At 40.8% G+C, this 19,559-nt stretch overlaps 1 protein-coding gene and 1 long non-coding RNA gene across 2 annotated transcripts; one reads left to right on the top strand and one right to left on the bottom strand.

Annotated features, from left to right (window-relative positions):
- The first annotated feature begins 989 nt into the window (after positions 1 to 989).
- On the top strand, positions 990 to 10,134 carry LOC113032304 (uncharacterized). Its single transcript, XM_026185138.2, has 5 exons — positions 990 to 1,124; positions 5,322 to 5,681; positions 6,206 to 6,475; positions 9,010 to 9,063; positions 9,190 to 10,134. The coding sequence occupies exons 1-5, from the start codon at positions 1,031 to 1,033 to the stop codon at positions 9,285 to 9,287; spliced, it is 876 nt and encodes a 291-aa protein (XP_026040923.2). The 5' UTR covers positions 990 to 1,030; the 3' UTR covers positions 9,288 to 10,134.
- A 1,322-nt stretch (positions 10,135 to 11,456) lies between these two features.
- On the bottom strand, positions 11,457 to 19,093 carry LOC145431988 (uncharacterized). The gene is made up of 3 exons (XR_013912328.1): positions 18,842 to 19,093; positions 12,783 to 18,710; positions 11,457 to 12,651 (listed from the first exon to the last, which is right to left on the bottom strand). It is a non-coding gene; the product is annotated as an uncharacterized LOC145431988 (long non-coding RNA).
- Between the last annotated feature and the right edge of the window lie 466 nt (positions 19,094 to 19,559).

Below are 19,559 nucleotides of genomic sequence, written 5' to 3'. Positions count from 1 at the left end.
ATATCATCCAAGATCAGCATGTTTCTCCAAGTCCAACAACTTTCTGGGCTGCCTGAAATGTGTAGCTGGATGTTCTGGATGTTCAGCATTGAGAGTGAAGAGCCGATCACACATCACTCCAGCTGTTCCAGGGAGTGTTTTCTCCTCCATCGTACCTCTGATACAGAAGGACTGCTTCATGACAGAAACAATGAAACGTCTGTAAATCGTTGAACAGTGTGGGAACATTTCTGAGAATCTGAAACAACAATGCAATGAAAGAAAATTAATAGAGAAGTAGAAAAAACAGTCTCTCTTTGTGTGTGCACTGCTAAGTACAAACATGCCGGGGACTTTTTTGTGCAAATCGTTGAGTAGAAATGTGCCAGAAACAGGAAACACAGAGAAACCATCAGCTTACAGTAAGAAAAAAACTCGCCTGGCTGTGACAACTGATACAAGATGCATCCTTGTGTACATCCTCTAATGGGAACGTCCTCCTCTTCCCTCTGTTTCATCACAGTACCAGTAAACACGAGAACCAAAAACACGAGTCCTGCAGGTGGGAGGAGTCACAGCTCTGAGACACCAGGTACACTTTCCAACATTTTACTCTTTAAAACTGAACCTACAAACATATACAGTGGAGTCAGTCCCAAAGTGTGCAGCCAACAGGTGCAGACTGTCAGTGGATCTGGTCCTGTGCATCAGACTGACCCTTTACACCAACATGGTTGAGACATTCTAACAACACTCAGAGGAAAAGTGAAGTTTGACGTTGTAAAATTTTCATGACACCAAATAAACGTGTAAAAGGCTGAAAAAGGCTGATCCTGAAACTCACTGGACCCTGATGAGAGATGATTTCATCAACATGTTGGGCAGCAACCTCCTGCTGCAAAACTCGTTTTGCTTTGTTTTGTACCCCACACAGATTCGTTATGCTGGGAGGAAGTGACCCCCCCCCACACACACACCCCCCACCCTGGAGTATTTAATCTGCGCGCTCTCGCAGTAGGAAATCTTTATCCTGTGGTTTCAGTCAGGAAACATGTCAAGCGCTGTTTCGTGTGAGCGCCATCGTAGCTTGAATTTGTCAAAGTCGGGGAGGACATCATGGATTATTCTCTGCTTTGTGGTCTCAGGTACATGTTTGTTTTATTTTGTTAAATTTTGTGTTATTTTTGTGATGAGGATCCTGAACCGTCTCTTGAAATATTCATAAACGTATTTCTGATTTGGTTTCTGGCAATGTGACATTTCAGTTGCTTCTGTGTTGTTATTAATTTAAGAAGCTGCGAGCATTTCAGTGTTAAACCTCAAAGATACCGGCAGAAATGTGACCCTTCACAATAAAAGTCTGTCCTGAATGGAGACATCTTAGCTCGTCATGAATAAAGAGAATAATTTGGATCATGGACTCTAACATCTAGAGTCTGGCATATGTTTTTTATGATCTTTCCCTCTGCAGTGAGGGGCAGAACTAATTTTCAGCCAAACTGAAAGTTAACCCATTTTTTCTAACTTTATTTATTATTCACATAAAAAGCTTGTAGTGAATGAATCTATGTGACTTCTTAGCTTGCTCTTTTTTTGATTTAGAGCTCATTCTCTGAATCTTTCTCTGCATTCGTTTCAGAATGGAACTCTTTAAAAAAATATATTTTTAAGGAGCTGCAAAGATTTTACCTTAGTTGACCCATTTCCTCTCTGAAGATGTCGATGACTAGCTACAAGGTAACACAAAGTACTGAGGTTACCTCTTCCTGTGGTTTAAACAGACAGATGTAAAATCTCTGCAGGTGCCAACCAGCTGAAACATGTAATAGTTTCTCGGGAACTGATAAAGTAAACCTTAACAACAACAATTCACAAATTAAAATGCAATCATGCTGGAATCGTTTAGTTTTGTTGGTACAGACATGGTGCTTATCATCAATGAGTGGCTGAAGCCTGTATGACCACAGTCTCAAAACCTTAACAAATGTGTGGACAGTTCTAAACTGTTACATGTTCAATGTTAAAGGTAACTGTAACATAAATGCTGTGTCAGATACTGAATTGCCTCCTAAAACAATCAGAATCCCAGCTGTTAGCAAACATGCAGGGATACACTCATTCATTCTGTCTAAGCTAACAGCTAATGTTAAAAGACAAACTCAAAAGTTGTCATTTTAAGCCACATAAACACGTCAGCTTTTATCTATTATATTTACCTGTATGTAAGAAGGAAGTGCCGCTGGGATCAAATCTCTTTGACCAGCAAAGGTAGCAGCAAGCTTAAAGACAAGATACTAGAGACTGTTAAATTCAACGATAGATATAAGCTCCAGATCAGATCCTTCTGCAAAGTATATTACATTAAAAAATATGAAATTCAATTCAAATTTATTTACACAGCGCCAAATCACAACAACAGTCTCCTCAATGTGCTTTATATTGTACAGTAGAGCCTACAATAATACATACAGAGAAAAACCCAAAAAGCAAGCACTTTGGCGACAGTGGGAAGGAAAAACTCCCTTTTAACAGGAAGAAACCTCCGGCAGAGCCAGGCTCAGGGAGGGGCGGGGCCATCTGCTGCCAGTGTGCTGACCTAGCAGCAGTCCCGAACATAACGATTTCCAAACAACCAGAAATGTTAAAAAGCAACTGTTTGGGGGAGTGTAGCTGAGACTGTTTCACAGGTACACATGTGCCGCACTGTTTCTTGTGAGCAGTCTGTGATGATAATCCACTCAATTCATGAAAAATGAAGAGACTTTTAATTAAAGACAGAAAGGCATGAACACTGAATGACGAGATAAACCACCATAACATATCACAGGGTTAAAAGAAACAAGTTCAAGAAAAGCTTGTCATCCATCCATATTCTCAAGTTCTTGTATACTTGTACACCCTTTGGTATCAGATGTAAAACTGCTAAGTCAGCACAGTGCTGTAGATGAGATTTCAAGTACACCATAAATGTTTTCGCTTTGTGAGCGTTTACGTTTGTGAGTGATATTCAGTCTGAAGCTCTGCCCGCAGCACAGAGGGAGCGCGTGCATAAATATCAGTATCATCAGCATAGAGGTGTGTTTCTGCTTCGGTGTGTTTTTCGGAAAAACACAGCTTGCTCAGATCAGATGAGATTAGAAAGTTTCACTTGTGCAGCTGTGATGGGAATTACACACATTCAGCATTTCAGTGAACTTCCTGACTGACTGCCAGCAGTTTAAATTCTAATGAGCTACAAATCTGTTAAAAGACTCATTGAAAGACCAAGCACTGGTCTCTCATAGAGAGCAAAGACACAAATGCAATGTAAGGAAAAAACGGAGCTTGGTGTTTATATCAAAGCACAACCAGTAGGACGCTGAGAACCACGAGAAATATGCATCATTATCTTTGTTTAGATTGTGAGGCAAACGCAGCCCAGCCCTAACACAAGAGTGTTGGTGCATATTAAGAGGTTAACCACTCCTATAACTGTAAGAGGATGAAAGCTAATGTTTCTCACTGAAACATTTAGCAAGAAGAGTTGTTGTTCCAAACTGCTTTTGATGCCGGTCCCAGACTTAAACTTCAGTTATGCACAAAGACATAAAGGAGAGTGCTGTACCAGCATCACGGTCTCTTCAGTTAGAATATGAAAAGTAACTTCTTGTTTATGTTTATGCTGATTGGTTGTTTTTGTCACTTTCATCAGTTTTTGCGCTTGAATTTGGCTGTTGGGAAATGTTGGTGTACACTGTACATATTTTTGGGGGAAGTGAAAATAGAAGCAAGTAACGATGCAGATCCACTAAAAATAACGTCTTCCCAAAGTTCTTCTTTCAGGGATTTTTAAAGAAAATTCCTCTGTGTCACTTCTTGTTTAAGTTCTTGAAGCGTGACCAGCAGGCGACCCTCACGACTGTTCTGGTTTCTACTTTACCTTCATTCATCTGCAGGAAAACTTTTATGCAATGTCACCTCTTCTTCTCACCATCAATACAGACTAAATGTTTATATCAGTAAAGAATTTTAAAGATAAAACAGCCTCCTCTGTTCTCATTACATACATGATGTCATTTGGAATGAGTCTGCCTGTCATGTGTTTGTACTGTATTTAATAATTTGCAGGTATCAGCGTTGTCTTTTGTCCTGTATCTCTACTCTCACTCAACCAGTTGCAGCCAGAAGTTTCTTCCTGTTAAAAGGAAGTTTTTCCTTCCTGCGGTCACCAAGTGCTTGTTTATAGGGGGTTGTTGCTGATATTTAGTTCTAATTACATACAATATAAAACACGTCGAGGTAACTGTTGTTGTGATTTGGAGTTAATGGATGAAACTGAAAGTTCCACTAAGAAGGTTGCTGTTGTTAAAGGATGTGTTTTAAACCAAACCATAATGTTTCCTGCGACCTGGATTTGCTTCTAGGATTTTCCGTGTTTCTGTTTTGGATTCCTTCATGTCTTGCTTCAGTCATCTCCTCTTGTCTTTGATGCGTTAGTATTCTTGTCGATCTAACTTCTCCTTATTTTCTGTTTTACTTTGAAATTTGTTCATATTTTCATGCCTTGCATTAGTTTTCCTTGTGTTTCTGATTTTCTTGATTAGTTTCACCTGCCTTTCTCTCCTGTGTCTAACACCTCCTCCAATCTTTCCTGCATGGTCAACACGTCTTCTATGCTCCTCAGTTGTGCTCCTCATGCCTGCTTGGATTTGATCTTTTGGACTTTGCTAGTGTTTTGTCTTCTGCATCAGCCTCAATAAAAGGGCAGCTACTCCTCCTTGTGCATTTGGGTCCCTGAAACAACAGTGGCCCTCGAGTGGCTCACTAAACAGAAACTTAAAATGTGGAAAAACCCAGTACTGTAAGTTTTGTCCCTGACTCCGTTTAAAGCTGACCCTTCCTTATTATAACCTTTGCATCCAGTAACTGCAGAGAAACAGTTTTAAAACATTCCCTCATGAGTCACATACTTACTGTAAAGCCTGTGAATTTCAGCCGCACTAGTTTATCAGACACGGAGGTATGAAACTTGGGTAGAAGGCTGCACTCCAGCTTTCCCATGACCACAAGACAGAAGTGGTTCTTCGTATGAAGCTACACATTGGTTGGTAAAATAGCCCAGTGATGACCACAGCCACAAATAATAAAACAGTGTGGTCTTTGGTTTGTGTGTCTGTGCTGCTGTCAGTGTATTCACAACCAATCACAGGTTTAAAGAGGAAGAGGGCATTTCTGTGTCACACTGCTCTTGGACATGACATCACAACTTCCTGTTTTTTAAAGCATGTTGTAAACACTGTTTTTAACGGTGCTATATCAATAAAGTTGTTTTTGACAGTTCATGTTTACTGGCTGTCTTTCAGGTGCTTTCTCTTTGGTCACTGTTCACCAGCCTGCTGTGCTCTCTGCAGCTCTGGGTCAGGATATCATCATGCCCTGTGAGCTCCGGCTGCAAGATGAGAAGCTCCTGTCCCAGCCCATCCTCTACTGGTGGAAATTAAATGAGATGGCTGCTGATTTCATACGGTTGATCCCCTCACAGACCCCGAACAATAGCCGTGCAACCCTTCTGGACAATAACGGGATGTCAACAAACAAGTCAATGATTCTGAAAAGTGTGCAGTGGGCTGACAGCGGGAAGTACCGGTGCAAGCTCTCGCTTCACACAGAGAGGAATGGAAATTTTAGGCAGAAGGGGGACACAACTTCCCTTGTGGTTTACGGTAAATACAAGGCAGAAGATTTGTTTTTTTGTTTATTGCTTCACATGGGCGACCAAACGTAGTCACATTTCACAGTATTCACATCTACTGACTCTTGTTCTGCAGAGTTTGGCTGACAGAGAGGAGGTTTAAGGTTAAAGGTCAGGGGTTAGATTACATTAGACCGTGTCAGGAGGACAGAACAGCCCTCTGTGGCACGTGCACGTGAACAGTTTCCTCTGCAGACCTACAGAGCAGTCTGCAGAAAAGCTGTGAAATATTTGCTCTGAGTATGGAGGTAAAAAACACAGAAAGAAAAACAACGAGGGAAAGGCGACCTGTGTAAAAAGATTCACATGAAAGAGGAATTAAACTAGAGCTGACATCCTGTTTGATATTCTGTTTGAAAAAGAACTTTTAATTAGTGAATACATTTATTATTTATGTTAAATACTTCTGGTTCCAGTGATTAAACCCGAACTTCTGAAAGAATTTTATAAAAATATGTGTCTATGACCGTGCTGTACGTGTGTCTCTTGTTTCAGGCGCCACGGTCTTTAATGTCACCAAACACGCTCCCTGCATGCTAGGCTGTGAGGTCAGCGTGACGCGGGATGCTGGATTTTCTTTGCACATTTTTCACAACGGCCGTCGACTCCAAAATGTTACCTCAGCTCCAGGAGACGCCGACGCCGCTCTGCCGTACGTCACTCTCTCTGAGACCGTACCTCTGTGGTCGCGTGGGAAATACGAGTGCCAGCTGCACCTGAGGGATGACGTGATTACAAAGAGCATCTTCCACAGCAACCTGTCTGGTAATCAATTCAATTCAATTTTATTTATACAGCACCAAATCACAACACTGCTGCTAACGGCCATCTGCTGCAGCCAGCTGGGGTGAGAGAAGGAAGACAGGACAAAAGACATGCTGTGGAAGAGAGACAGAGATTAATGACAAGAGTGATTCAGTGCAGAGAGGTCTGTGAACACATAGTGATTGAGAAGGGTGACTGAAACTCTTCAAATAAACCTCTGCAGATGATCTGTTAGCTGTTTGACAACTACTCTTTCAAGGATGTTTGATATGAAAGGAAGGTTGGAGATTGGCCTATAATTAGCTAAGACTGCTGGGTCTAGAGATGCTTTTTGAGTAAAGGTTTAACTACAGCCAGCTTGAAGGCCTTCTGGTACATAGCTGATCATTAGAGATAGTTGATCATATTTAAGATCGAAGCATTAATTAATGGCAGGACTTCTTTGAGCAGTTTTGTAGGAATGGGGTCTAAAAGACACGTTGATGGTTTGGAGGAAGTAATTATTGAAGTTAACTCAGAAAGATCACTTGGAGAAAAAGAGTCTAAGGGCATTGGAGATGATAACAGTGGGTGGATTATATTCTTAAACTTAGTTACAGCGCTTTCAGAAAGACATCTACTGTGATAAAGTCTACTCTCCACTGCTGTGTAATCAATTATTGTAAATGTAAATGTTATCAGGAAATGATCAGACAGCAGAGGGTTTTCAGGAAACACTGTTAAATGTTCAGTTTCTATGCCATATGTTAAAACAAGATCTAGAGTGTGATTAAAGTGGTGGGTGGGTTCTTTTACATTTGAGAGAAACCAATTGAGTCTAATAACAGACTAAATGCCATGTTGAGGCTGTCATTCTTAGCATCTACATGGATGTTAAAATCATCCACAATAATTATTTTATCTGAGCTCAGAACTAAATTAGATATAAAGTCTGAGAAATCAGACAGAAACTCTGCGTAAGGCCCAGGTGGACGATAGATGATAACAAGTAAGACTGGTTTCTGAGTTTCACAGCTGGGGTGGACGAGGCTAAGCATCAGGCTTTCAAATGAATTAAAAGTCTGTCTGGGTCTTTGGTTGATTAATAGGCTGGTGTGAAAAATTGCTGCCACACCGCCCCCTCGGCCTGTGCTTCGAGATTTCTGGTAGTTAGAATGACTCGGGGGTGTTGATTCATTTAAACTAACATAATCATCCTGCTGCAACCAGGTTTCTGTAAGGCAGAGTAAATCGATTTGTTGATCAATTATTAAGTCATGTACTAACAGAGACTTGGAGGAGAGAGACCTAATATTTAATAATCCACATTTCACTGTTTTACTCTTTGGTTCAGATGTGGATACTGTATTGTTCTTTCTTTGTGATTGTTTATGTTTAAGTTGTTTGTTGCTGGTTTTTAGTTTGTTTTTTGTCTGTTTGGGAGCTGACACAGTCTCTATGGAGATGGGTTTTTGAGAGGGTAGCAGGAGGAGAGAAGCTGCAGAGAGGCGTGTAAGACTGCAACTCTGCTTCCTGGTCCCAACTCTGGATAGTCATATTTTGGGGGGTTTAATAAATTTGTCCATATTTCTAGAAATGAGAGCTTTTAGTGACCTCCGATTGAGTCAATCATCAGATTAATCATCGTCCTCCTGAGAGGAATCAATGACACTGCAGATTTTGAACAGTAAAAATTAAGCTTTACAGAAATTTTTTTAACAGGAAATAAGAAAAATCCTGAATTTCTGTGTGAGATTTTCTTTGCACGACTCTGTTCGCTTATGCTTCTTTAAAAGATGAGCTAAAATGTTTTTTAGGGGCACAGCAGCTGTGTGTCTGAAATCTGGACTTTATACTTTCTACAGTTTATTAAAGTTTTTGGTATTTCTTACTTTAATTTAAATTGTGAATTTAGTGATATATCTTGTTATATTGTTGTAGTTAAGATGACTTCGTTGAATGAACATGAGCTAATAATTCCTTAATGATGTGATTGTCGTGCTTTTTCCGACGGCACAGCAGGTCGTCTGCTTTTATTTTATTTTGGTGTAGCTTTTCTTATAAATTTGACATTTTTTCTCATATAGTCACAAGTTTTCTTTTCATAAACTGGCCATTAAATCTTTGTAGATTTACTAAATGTTTTTCAGAAACTATTACTTTTACCTTATGGTAAATTTAGCAAGTTTTTGAACCCCTTTGCTCAACCTCTTCAGTGGTTATGTAAGTAAAGTGTCTAAAGACTAGGAAAGAAGTAACTACAGGTATGTTTTAGCATGCTTACCTAAACGACTAGCCTGACTGACTCACTTCGCCATCTTGTGGTACAACGTTGATATTACACAAAAGTACAGCCTGGCTCTCTAACAACTTCAGGCGCTGTCTCTTCAACACAGTACAGATTTTTTTGGACATAAAGTCCATGAAAGGTCTTTCTTTCTTTCTCCCTATGTTGACGTTCACTCTGAGGGGTTTAAACCGATTTCATGTACAATGTGTATCTTTGAAGAGGAAACCTGTTTAATCGTGAAAGGTTTTTTTCTCATTGGTTTCAGAAGTTGGAGAAGGTGATAAAAATGAGTCCACTACATGTTCATCAGCGCGTCATGGTGAGTTTGTCGTTTAAGCTTCTAGAAATATGCTCTTACTGGAAAAAGGACTCCAACACTGCACTCGTGTGTTATTGATAATGGGATCAAACTTCACACAAAGGGTTTTGTGCGTTTTGATTTCAGGCGTGTACCCAGAGCCGTGGTTCTTGTACGTGGCCCTCCTCCTGGTGCCTGTCACCATCCTCATAGGCCTGTTGAGCGCCATGCTGATGTGCAGATGACTTTATCAGCATCTGGCTGGAATGGAGAGGCGGAGATGCAGCTGTGGAGATCCAGTCTGCCCGGAAATAATCAGAAATATTTAGTAAAGGTTTATCAGTGATAAAAGGCTGCAAATATTTATCAGTTTCCTCATCACTCAACTTTTAGAAACACATCAAGGTAACAAAAGACATTAAAGTGGTAACTATCGAGGGAACGAACTACAAAAACAAACAAAAAACGCTGCAAAATTTAACTGAAATGTTCACCACCAGGGGGCTCCACCCTGTTTTTTTCCCCTTTGCCAAGCCGCCATTGTAAATGAGGGTTTACTGTTAAAGAGCTGCCTTTAAGTAAAGGTTCAACTAACTCACCACACTATTCTTTCACAAAAACTGATATTACAGTACATCAGTAAGTAAAACTGACTCATGTCAAACGTTTCACAGATAAAAATCTCAAAGTGCTTCACAATAAAACACCAGAAATAAAAGTATTAGATGTCAAAGTCAGCCAGGACAGCCCAGCCATGTTTTTACCTCGAGATAATATCTGTTTGAGACACTATGCTGACATAGAGACACAGCGGCTACTTCGTTAAATTCTACTAACAGCTTCAGTTCATTATAAACGCAGAGTTTTTACAATAAGCACCTTAAAGCGCACGTTTCTGTTTCTTAGACGCTCCTGGTTTGTATTAGCGTGTTGTACCTTAAAAGCTTAACCAGGGACAACATCTACCTATCAGCTATGGCTCTAACTCCTACATACATGGGATCTTTATTAATGTAATAATGTTTACATGCATTACTAATGGAATGAATTATTAATCTAACTATAATATGTGAATAAACCGTGATTCTTAAAGGTCTTTGTTTGTCTTTTGTGCATTTTATTTTGAAAGGTTTTGCTGTTGTGGATCTTTGTGAAACTTTGTTCTGGTTCCTCTTTCATCAGAAATGTGTTTTGTTTTGTTAGCTGTCACTTCCTGGCTCCTCAGAGGTATAAAACCATCGTTACGATTACACTCAGAGTTTTTTCTTTATGAACTGAAACATTTCTTGTAATTTTAACATCTCAGATGATGTTAGTCATTCATACGTTGCTGCGTAGTCTGGATTACCAAAAACCAGCATCTCGAGTTTCATCTCCACTGAAATCTCAGTTGCCCCAACAGGGATTTATTACTGAAGCATTAAAAGGACATAACACAGTGTTGATAAAGTTGCACAGAGAGGTAAAATGACAGCTTAATATTATTTTGAGGACTTTCAAAAAAGAAGAGAAACCCTGCAGCGTGTTGAAAGGATGCTTCAGCCTAGAAACCGTTAAAAATACTGTTATGAATACATTTTATTGTAACTGAATCTCTAACATTAATATTAAAACCACGTCTGAGCTGTTAAACACCTCAGTGAAGCTGTGACAGCCGGCTAAACGGTCCCACCAACGGTCGTTTCAACAACGCGCAGCTTGGATTGATTTTTCTCAGCGGCCGTCATTGTGTGTGTGTGTGTGTGTGCATGTTTTTATGCACCATTAAAGGCTAAAATGGGGACTTGTGGTTAATAAAAGCAGCTGTGAAACCTCACTGCTGCCACCTAAAATGACAGATTGAGAAGTTAGCCGTAAAAATGTGAGTGAGCTGGAAACTTTCCGTGTGGTTGTCACTTCTGAGCTATGAATGACAAACAAGGACCTCGCCTGCTGTTCGCTTCAACATTTGGAGACTTATGATGACTAAATATTTCCTTTCTGTGCCCATTCAGTCACACGAGTCAGCCTCTTTCTGTTTGATTTTATTTTTTTCTTTGAATTTATGAATCTTACAGTCTTGCGTTTCCCTGCAGGCATGTTCTTAGCTGACACTCTGTCTGGTCGTCTGCTGCTGTGACCCTTTTATGTTCCCCTAAAAGGTCAAGGGGACGTGGGGAAAGTAACAAGTAGTGTCCGGGTTGAAAAAAGGAGACATGAAGGCAAAGTAGTTTAATTAAAGGTTTTTATGAAGATTTTTATTACTAATAAACTGAAAGTGATGGACAAAAAGAGGAAAAATAAGAAAATCAACGAGTTGGTCATGAAACAGAAAAGGAGGTTAAAAAACGTTAAATCAATGTTACGTCCCCTGGCTAGTCTAGGGGGTTGAAGGGACAAACATAAATGTGGATAGAGAAGGAGGAGCCAAGATGGTAATTTTAGAAGGTTTATTTAATACTGGTGATGGGATTTGGGTTCAGACTGAGGTGTAACGTCAGGGAGAGCCAAGGCCAACATAACAAACAAAACATCCCTGACGTAAAAATAAAAGAAACTTACCTAACTCCAAAGAAACAAAATATACAACCTATAACCATAACCTACCTAACAACACATAAACAGGAGAAAACAGGGTGTCAAAACAAAAGGCAGCTCTCCCCTACAAGCAGTCTGAACATGAAGAAAACAACAACGCTCATACAAGATACAAAGGCCTGCACAAGTATGCCAACCAAAATGGTCAGAGGGCCCAGAAGCACAGCTCCACAGGCCTTAAATAGTGCTCTGCTGATTACCAATTAGCCAGACTCTGCGCAGCATCCAATCAGGACAGAGGAGGTGGAGCCTGGACAAAACAAAGGGTTAATAGGGAGAAGAGACGTCCTCCTGGGGGATGTAACACACACGCTCACCTCTCCACAGACCAGCAGAAAGAAGCCGCCACACACAGCACAGCTGGCACTACAGCTCTTCTTTCGCTGGCCTGAAGTACTCTCTGGGTATTTGCTGAGTACAGCCAGCTGTCCCAGAAAAGGTGACCCTCAAGGCTAGTGATGGGCAGATGAAGCCCCATGAAGCACTGAAGCTTTTCATCCAATTGGTTCACCCCAACGCGAAGCTTCATGAAGCTTCATTTGCTCTAGCAGGACACCTACTGGACGTAAAAATAATAGCTGGCATGAATTTGAAGAGTGTGGCCTTTTGCACACAGCCTGTAAATGTCAACAACAAAAGGAGTGTGTAAAACATGTATATTGTAGTGATGCAGTATACTGTGTATATTTATAGTGGCAGTATGGGAAATGATTATTTGGAAATGCTTGAAATGCAAATGATCATTTACTGTGAGGTGAGGTGTGGTTGGGGTGTGGACAGTAGTTGTGCTTTTGTAACGTTGAGGTATGGACAGCTACACACTGAGGCTTTGAGCCTCAGTCCTGCCTGTTCACATTTTATTCTGTAAAAACTAAATTTTCACTGCTTTTACGTCATTTTTAGTGGGGAGAACATAGCTGGGATTTAATGATTTAACAAATCTTTTGAATCCTTTGTCCTCCACAATGCTAAATGGCTGGGAGTCCTCAATCACCATGCTGACCAGGTCTTCATCTATTTGAGATTGTTCTCCTGAGGAAAGACAATAAAGACAAAGCACAAATATAAATATCACACACGTCACTTATTACAGTTGTATAATATTGTTATATCATTTAGTAACATTACTGCATCCTATATTATCATTGCATTTGATGGCTCACCTGGTCTTGCTCCACAATCGGTGTTCCTCTTATTCTCATGCAAAGCTCTGTAGTGCCTAAGCATGGATGTTGTTGTTATATCCCAGCTCCCTGGCACATAGAAAACACTTCACCTTGTACAAAAGTCAAGACAGCTCAACATAAATTGTATTGCACCATCAGTATCATGAAAATACATCTTCTGTAGAAATTTACATACCTTGTTGGGAGGAATAAGATCAAAATGTTCCCACACAGGGGAGGACATCCTCCTCTTCTTAGCTGGCTCCATTCTCTCCTGACTTTCTCTCCTCACTCTCATAAACCTCCAAACGGTCTCCAAACTCTCTCTAACCGCAACTCTCCATCAAACACCCACATTTTGAATGAAGTCTGAGGGTTTATATCGCTGTCATAGCTCGCGGCAAAGTTCGAACCACTTCATGAACCAGTCACGTGGTACAGCCGGGCAGCGAGGCTTCGGACGTCATCATTTTCAGCTCCTCCCATAAATGAAGCAAGCCTCGATACGCGCTTCGCGGAAACGCCCCCTCCATTACTCGACACACGCTCCGAAGCCTCGATACAGAACGTCCCATCACTACTGTCTGATCTTCGTACTCATTCTGCTGTCGTGTGTGTGTGTGTGTGTTCACCCAGGGATTGACGGAGGATTTACGGACACTAAGGAAGCACTTGGAGGAGAGACGGGCACTCACTACCACGCACGGGCTTACACGGAAGGAGGGACGCACTATCACCATTGTTGCACATTTGAACTGTTGTCACCTTGCTGCACTGTAAATAAATGCACTGTCATTATTTCTGAGCTCCGCGCCTGAGTCCACTCTTTAACAACCGTGACAGGTCCGAGGCTTTTGCGGCCTGCTCTTTCCCCGATCTAGTTTTGCTCATATTTCGTACACCGTAGCCTTGAAGATGTAAAAAGTGCCTCAGAGCAGCACACGGGCGTGTTATCGTACTGTTGTTAAAAGTTCGTTAGTTTTGGAGCAATGGAATTATGAAACAAGTTAGTCCATTGAGGAGCCCTGTACAACACGTCTTCACATGGCTACCAGACACGCCCCCCGTCATTTTGTTATTATTCAATTCAGAACTGCCCAGACCAGACACAGTGACGTTTCACCAGAATCCCTTTGATCTCTGGTCTTCTTTATGACATCAGCACACGAAAACCTATAAATAGGGGAGAGGTTCTCACTCTTGGCAGTCTTTCAAAGAGAGTGGAAGAATTCACTAGGCAGGAAACTACTGGAAACTTGCGTTTCTGACACAGTTGACGGTATTTTTAAAAAATCTTTTAGTTGGTACAGAGATTTAGCATCAACTTCAATTTGAAATATGAGTCTGTCAAATCCTGTTGTATGCAACATGAGAGCCGAGAACGAAAAACTTAAACAGCAAATCAAAGAGCTGAAAAATGAGAATAAAACTCTCAAACAACAAAACTCTACCATACGTGACCTTAAAGTCGAGAACGCCGACCTTAAGGAGCAAAAAAGAGAGCTCATAAATGAGAACAAGATTCTCCAAAAAAACATTGAAGTTCTCTTCAAACGAAGTGGGTTCTCTAAAAACAAGAGGAAAAGAGACCTGCAACTAGAGAATGAAACAATTCACATCAGAATTCAAGAGCTGGAATATTTGAATACAGTTCTACAGGATTCACAGAGCTCCAATAGCAAAGAAATTCAGCAACACAAAGAGGTGATGCAGGAAATGCAGGATGAAATCAGAGAGCTGCAAAGCAAAAAGGCAGGCTATGTTATAAAAGTGAAAGGCATGGAAAAGGACAACCAGTCTTTAAGAAAGAAAAATGATGTGATGATAAAACGCATGTGTGAGCTGAAAAGGGACTTTGAAAAGGAAAAAGATGACATGCAACAGGAAATACAGGCTGTTAAAACTGAGCTCCATCAGGCAAACACAGCCTTTAAAGAGTTACAAGAGAGGGAAGAAAGAAAAAGGATCATGAATGAGGAAAACAAAACAACGGACAGTGAACAGCTCAGACAGACCCTGGAACTCCAATGCTTTGCACATGAAATTGACATATTGAGGCGGCATAACGAACTTCTTGAACAGGACCTCCAGGAGCTTTCCAAAAGGAGTGGTGATTCTCAAAAAGAACTGAAACCACACGATGAGGGTGCGAAAGGAGAATCACGGATCTTCAAAGCCACTGAGAAAGACTCCGAACATGATTTTAACGTGACCAACAGAGAAAAGGAGTTGTTGTGCCATGAATTTGAGGAAATGAAAAGAGAGCTTGAAGAGGTCAAGAAAAATCTGTATGATTCACAGGAAGAACATAACAATCTGATAAACAACTACGATGTCCAAGTTGACATACTCAAACAACAAAATAAGGCCTTAGAAAATACGGTTAGTGACCTTACCAAAAAGATGTGGAATGGACGGGAAGCGATGAGACAAATGGAAAAGAACTTTCAAGAACAAAGGAAGCTACTCGAAAATCTCCGAGGAGAATTCGAGGAAATTTAGCACAACTACGACTTTGGCCCTCCCTATTAAAGCTGGTTAACGCAGGTTCAATAGGGCTATAACTTAGACAATGGAAGTTCATTTGATTTAATTGGCCCAAAATGAGTGACTGCACCCAGACACTCAGTAGCAAAAAAATTACAGAGATTCAAGAGAGAAAACTGTTTCTGCATAGACTCCTATAGTACTGCAAGTCGTGTCATCGCTTGGTGTCCTGCATAGAGTGCAGGTTTAAGGTATCTACGTATCTTTCAGAATTAGAAGCTATGCTGCGTCAGGGGTTATAACAGCTGTGCCCCCCCCCCAACCGGTCGAGGCAGATGGCCGCCCCTCACTGAGCCTGGTTCTGCCGAAAGTTTCTTCCTGTTAAAAGGGAGTTTTTCTTTCCCACCGTCACCAAGTCTAAGGAGCTTGGAGAAAAGCGCCTGGACTTCTTTAACTTAAAGAAGTCCAGGCGCTTTTCTTTCCAAGCTCCTTAGACTACTATGGCCTTGATGACTGATAACCTTCACAGACACTGTCATCAAGGGTTTGCTCACAGGGGATCATCTGATTGTTGGGGGGTTTTCTCTCTTATATTGTATGGTCTTTACCTTACAATATAAACAGCCGAGAAGCGGCTATTTTTGCCATCCGGTGCTTTAGAAATACATCTTAGCTGAACTGAACTCCATAACATCTGGACCGAAATGCCTACACACAACGGTAGGCATTTCAATCAAGAGCTCTGTCCAAAACGTTCAATGACAAGCATCAGCACCAGGATTGTTTTTTAGCTCACCAACAGTTTTTTATTGTAACTGCAACTTTGTAAGACTGGGTTGGGAGATGTTCTTGTGGTGAGCTTTTATTCACATAATTGGTTTCTTTAATAGTGAAATAAAATAAATTTGTATAACTGGAAACAGCGTTCTCATGTGTGATTATCACATTGTATTCTTTAAACCATGTAACAGAATATATAATATATATAATTTACTCATAGTCATATTAATGTCTAATGTGATTGAGTTTCCTCATCTCTACTTATGTGCTGATGTGTTCACTGAGGCCATTGTATGGTCCATTTTGGCTGCATTTCCATGTTTTAAACATGAAATTTGCTTATTTAAAGGGTGTCTCATGTATCTCTTATGCAGAAATATGTGTTGCCTAGCTGGACAAATGTAGCACAGGTCTACTATTATTGGCCTAATGTATTTTAACAATCATTTCAGCATCCAGATAATCTCTTTCATACTCCCTTAGATGAATTTAGCCTGGTTGTCATGAAATAGGCATTTGAAACAATAACTACCAGTATCTTCGAATGTGTGTGATTGCACTAATCCTACACATTCTTTGCAAGACAACTGGGTGCTTTTATGTAAAGAATGATCTGAGAACACTGAGGCTAATGAAGTAACAAGAGAAACATAGTAAGTAGTCTTTCAGTTTGCATGATCAATTTTGATTATTGTTCATTTTCATTTACCATGTCAACATGTTTTAGAGCAACGTTTTCTGATTTTGAGCTCTTTTAGGTGTAAGTCATCGTCAGTGATCACCCTAAGCCCAAAGCAACACCAAACATGGGCAACCAAAATGCATCATTTTGTTAGCATGTAATTGTTCTCCCAATTCTTAGAAATCAGGAAACAACAAAAATAACAATTTTAACTTACAGACATGAAACACTCCCCCACCCTGGAAAAAAGTCCATTTTGCCTTTTACAAAAATATAAGGTTAGTGTAATGTTAGATTTTGCATTACTACCTATGACTGAGACCTCAAAGGTAATTCCTCGACTGCTTCAGTAACAGCCTGGTTGATTTTAACAAGTTAAGTAAATTTGCGGTCAATTTAGACTCAATTCAAAATCTCCTACTTGGGACGAACACTAAATGTAAATAGCTGACTTTCTAAATAAACCTATCCATCTTTGCAAGGTCAATTTTTGCTTTCATTAAATTCCAAATGTTTAGCCATAATTAGCTTAGCTGTCCTACTCTTGTTACTGCTCTTTCCTACTGCTGTTACAATCAAATGAACATCTCTGCAAAGATAAATTAGCTGAGACCTTAGGTTGATGGTAGTTACTAGCAAACACAGAAACGTACATACACTATATAGTACAGTTCTATGATACATCAGCAAATAGAACAATTTGTGGCAATGCAGACAAGCAGAGAAACAGTTTAATTAGTTGAATTTGTTCACTTGATCGGAGGTGTGTTTCCTGCAGATATACAACATCGGATCTCAATGATTTTAAATGAGTAAAAGCCCTTGTGCGTTTAACCGGATTATTTATACCTTTAACATTCCAGCTTATAAAACGAAGAGCAGATGACTTTGCGAGCTTGCCATTCAGGTACCAAAATGCAGGTGCAGAAAAAATATGTCCCAACCTCTGGAATAATAAATCTTTCGTGCTTGAATCGATACGGTCCAATATCGTCTTTTCAGAGCTAGCAATAGCTCTCATAATCTCACTCATGTCATGGGGTGGTGCCTCCGGTCTGTCCTCAGCATGGTCCTGTCAGGATCTGACGGCGCCCTGACCGGTCGACCTGCCAGTGTGTGTGTATATCTGTGTGCGTGTGTATGTGTCTCTCCTATCGCCCTGTCTTCCCCTCCGGCTCCGCTGTGATGTGTTAGGAGGTAACCTAGCAACAGGCTACCTCCGACCCGGAAGTGCTGTCGCCCGGAGCTGCCGCACCTGCAGTCAATCCACCAGCTGCTGCCAATCAACTAGTAGCAGGGCTACTTAATGGTGTGGCTGAGCGACAGACAGCGCTGGAGTATTGCACTAAGCCTGGTAGTGTTTTTGAGTCGCTAACGTTATTGAAGTGCTGTCTGATAGTGATGGGCAGATGAAGCCCCATGAAGCACTGAAGCTTTTCATCCAATTGGTTCACCCCAACGCGAAGCTTCATGAAGCTTCATTTGCTCTAGCAGGACACCTACTGGACGTAAAAATAATAGCTGGCATGAATTTGAAGAGTGTGGCATTTTGCACACAGCCTGTAAATGTCAACAACAAAAGGAGTGTGTAAAACATGTATATTGTAGTGATGGCAGTATACTGTGTATATTTATAGTGGCAGTATGGGAAATGATTATTTGGAAATGCTTGAAATGGAAATGATCATTTACTGTGAGGTGAGGTGTGGTTGGGGTGTGGACAGTAGTTGTGCTTTTGTAACGTTGAGGTATGGACAGCTACACACTGAGGCTTTGAGCCTCAGTCCTGCCTGTTCACATTTTATTCTGTAAAAACTAAATTTTCACTGCTTTTATGACCTTTTTAGTGGGGAGAACATAGCTAGGATTTAATGATTTAACAAATCTTTTGAATCCTTTGTCCTCCACAATGCTAAATGGCTGGGAGTCCTCAATCACCATGCTGACCAGGTCTTCATCTATTTGAGATTGTTCTCCTGAGGAAAGACAATAAAGATAAAGCACAAATATAAATATCACACACGTAACTTATAACAGTTGTATAATATTGTTATATCATTTAGTAACATTACTGCATGCTATATTATCATTGCATTTGATGGCTCACCTGGTCTTGCTCCACAATCGGTGTCCCCCTTATTCTCATGCAAAGCTCTGTAGTGCCTAAGCATGGATGAGGTGTTGTTGTTATATCCCAGCTCCCTGGCACATAGCAAACACTTCACCTTGTACAAAAGTCAAGACAGCTCAACATAAATTGTATTGCACCATCAGTATCATGACAATACATCTTCTGTAGAAATTTACATACCTTGTTGGGAGGAATAAAATCAAAATGTTCCCACACAGGGGAGGACATCCTCCTCTTCTTAGCTGGCTCCGTTCTCTCCTGACTTTCTCTCCTCACTCTCATAAACCTCCAAACGGTCTCCAAACTCTCTCTAACCGCAACTCTCCATCAAACACCCACATTTTGAATGACGTCTGAGGGTTTATATCTGTCATAGCTCGCGGCAAAGTTCGAACATGTTACATGTTTCATTTTCATCGTACACTGAAAACATTGAGCTACATCAAAAAGTCGGCTCCATCTGCTGGCAGGCTGAGGTCTTTTCAGGTGTGCAGGACATTACTGAGGAGCGCTGTGGTGGTTTCTGTAGGCTTTTATGTGGCTGTCTGCCACGGAGGAGCAGGAAGTGGCTTATAGTTAATGAGGGTCAGCTCTGTCCTGGACAGAGGAGGTGAGTGAGAGGAGGATGTTAGCCAAGCTAATGTCCATTATGGACAGCACCTCTCACCCCCTGGATGGGACCGTGGAGGTCCTG

The sequence above is a fragment of the Astatotilapia calliptera genome, chromosome 11 (genome assembly GCF_964374335.1).
Source record: "Astatotilapia calliptera chromosome 11, fAstCal68.1, whole genome shotgun sequence".
In the NCBI taxonomy this organism is placed as follows: Eukaryota; Metazoa; Chordata; class Actinopteri; order Cichliformes; family Cichlidae; genus Astatotilapia; species Astatotilapia calliptera.
The sequence above is the reverse complement of the archived record's forward strand: the minus strand, read 5'-3'. Positions and strand labels throughout refer to the sequence as shown.

Bases quoted from the DNA above. Each gene is read 5' to 3' on its own strand.
- LOC113032304 (XM_026185138.2), top strand. From the start codon at position 1,031: ATGTCAAGCGCTGTTTCGTGTGAGCGCCATCGTAGCTTGAATTTGTCA. The intron at 1,125-5,321 runs GTACATGTTTGT...GCTGTCTTTCAG, and splicing joins TCTCTGCTTTGTGGTCTCAG to GTGCTTTCTCTTTGGTCACT. The intron at 9,064-9,189 runs GTGAGTTTGTCG...TTTTGATTTCAG, and splicing joins ATGTTCATCAGCGCGTCATG to GCGTGTACCCAGAGCCGTGG.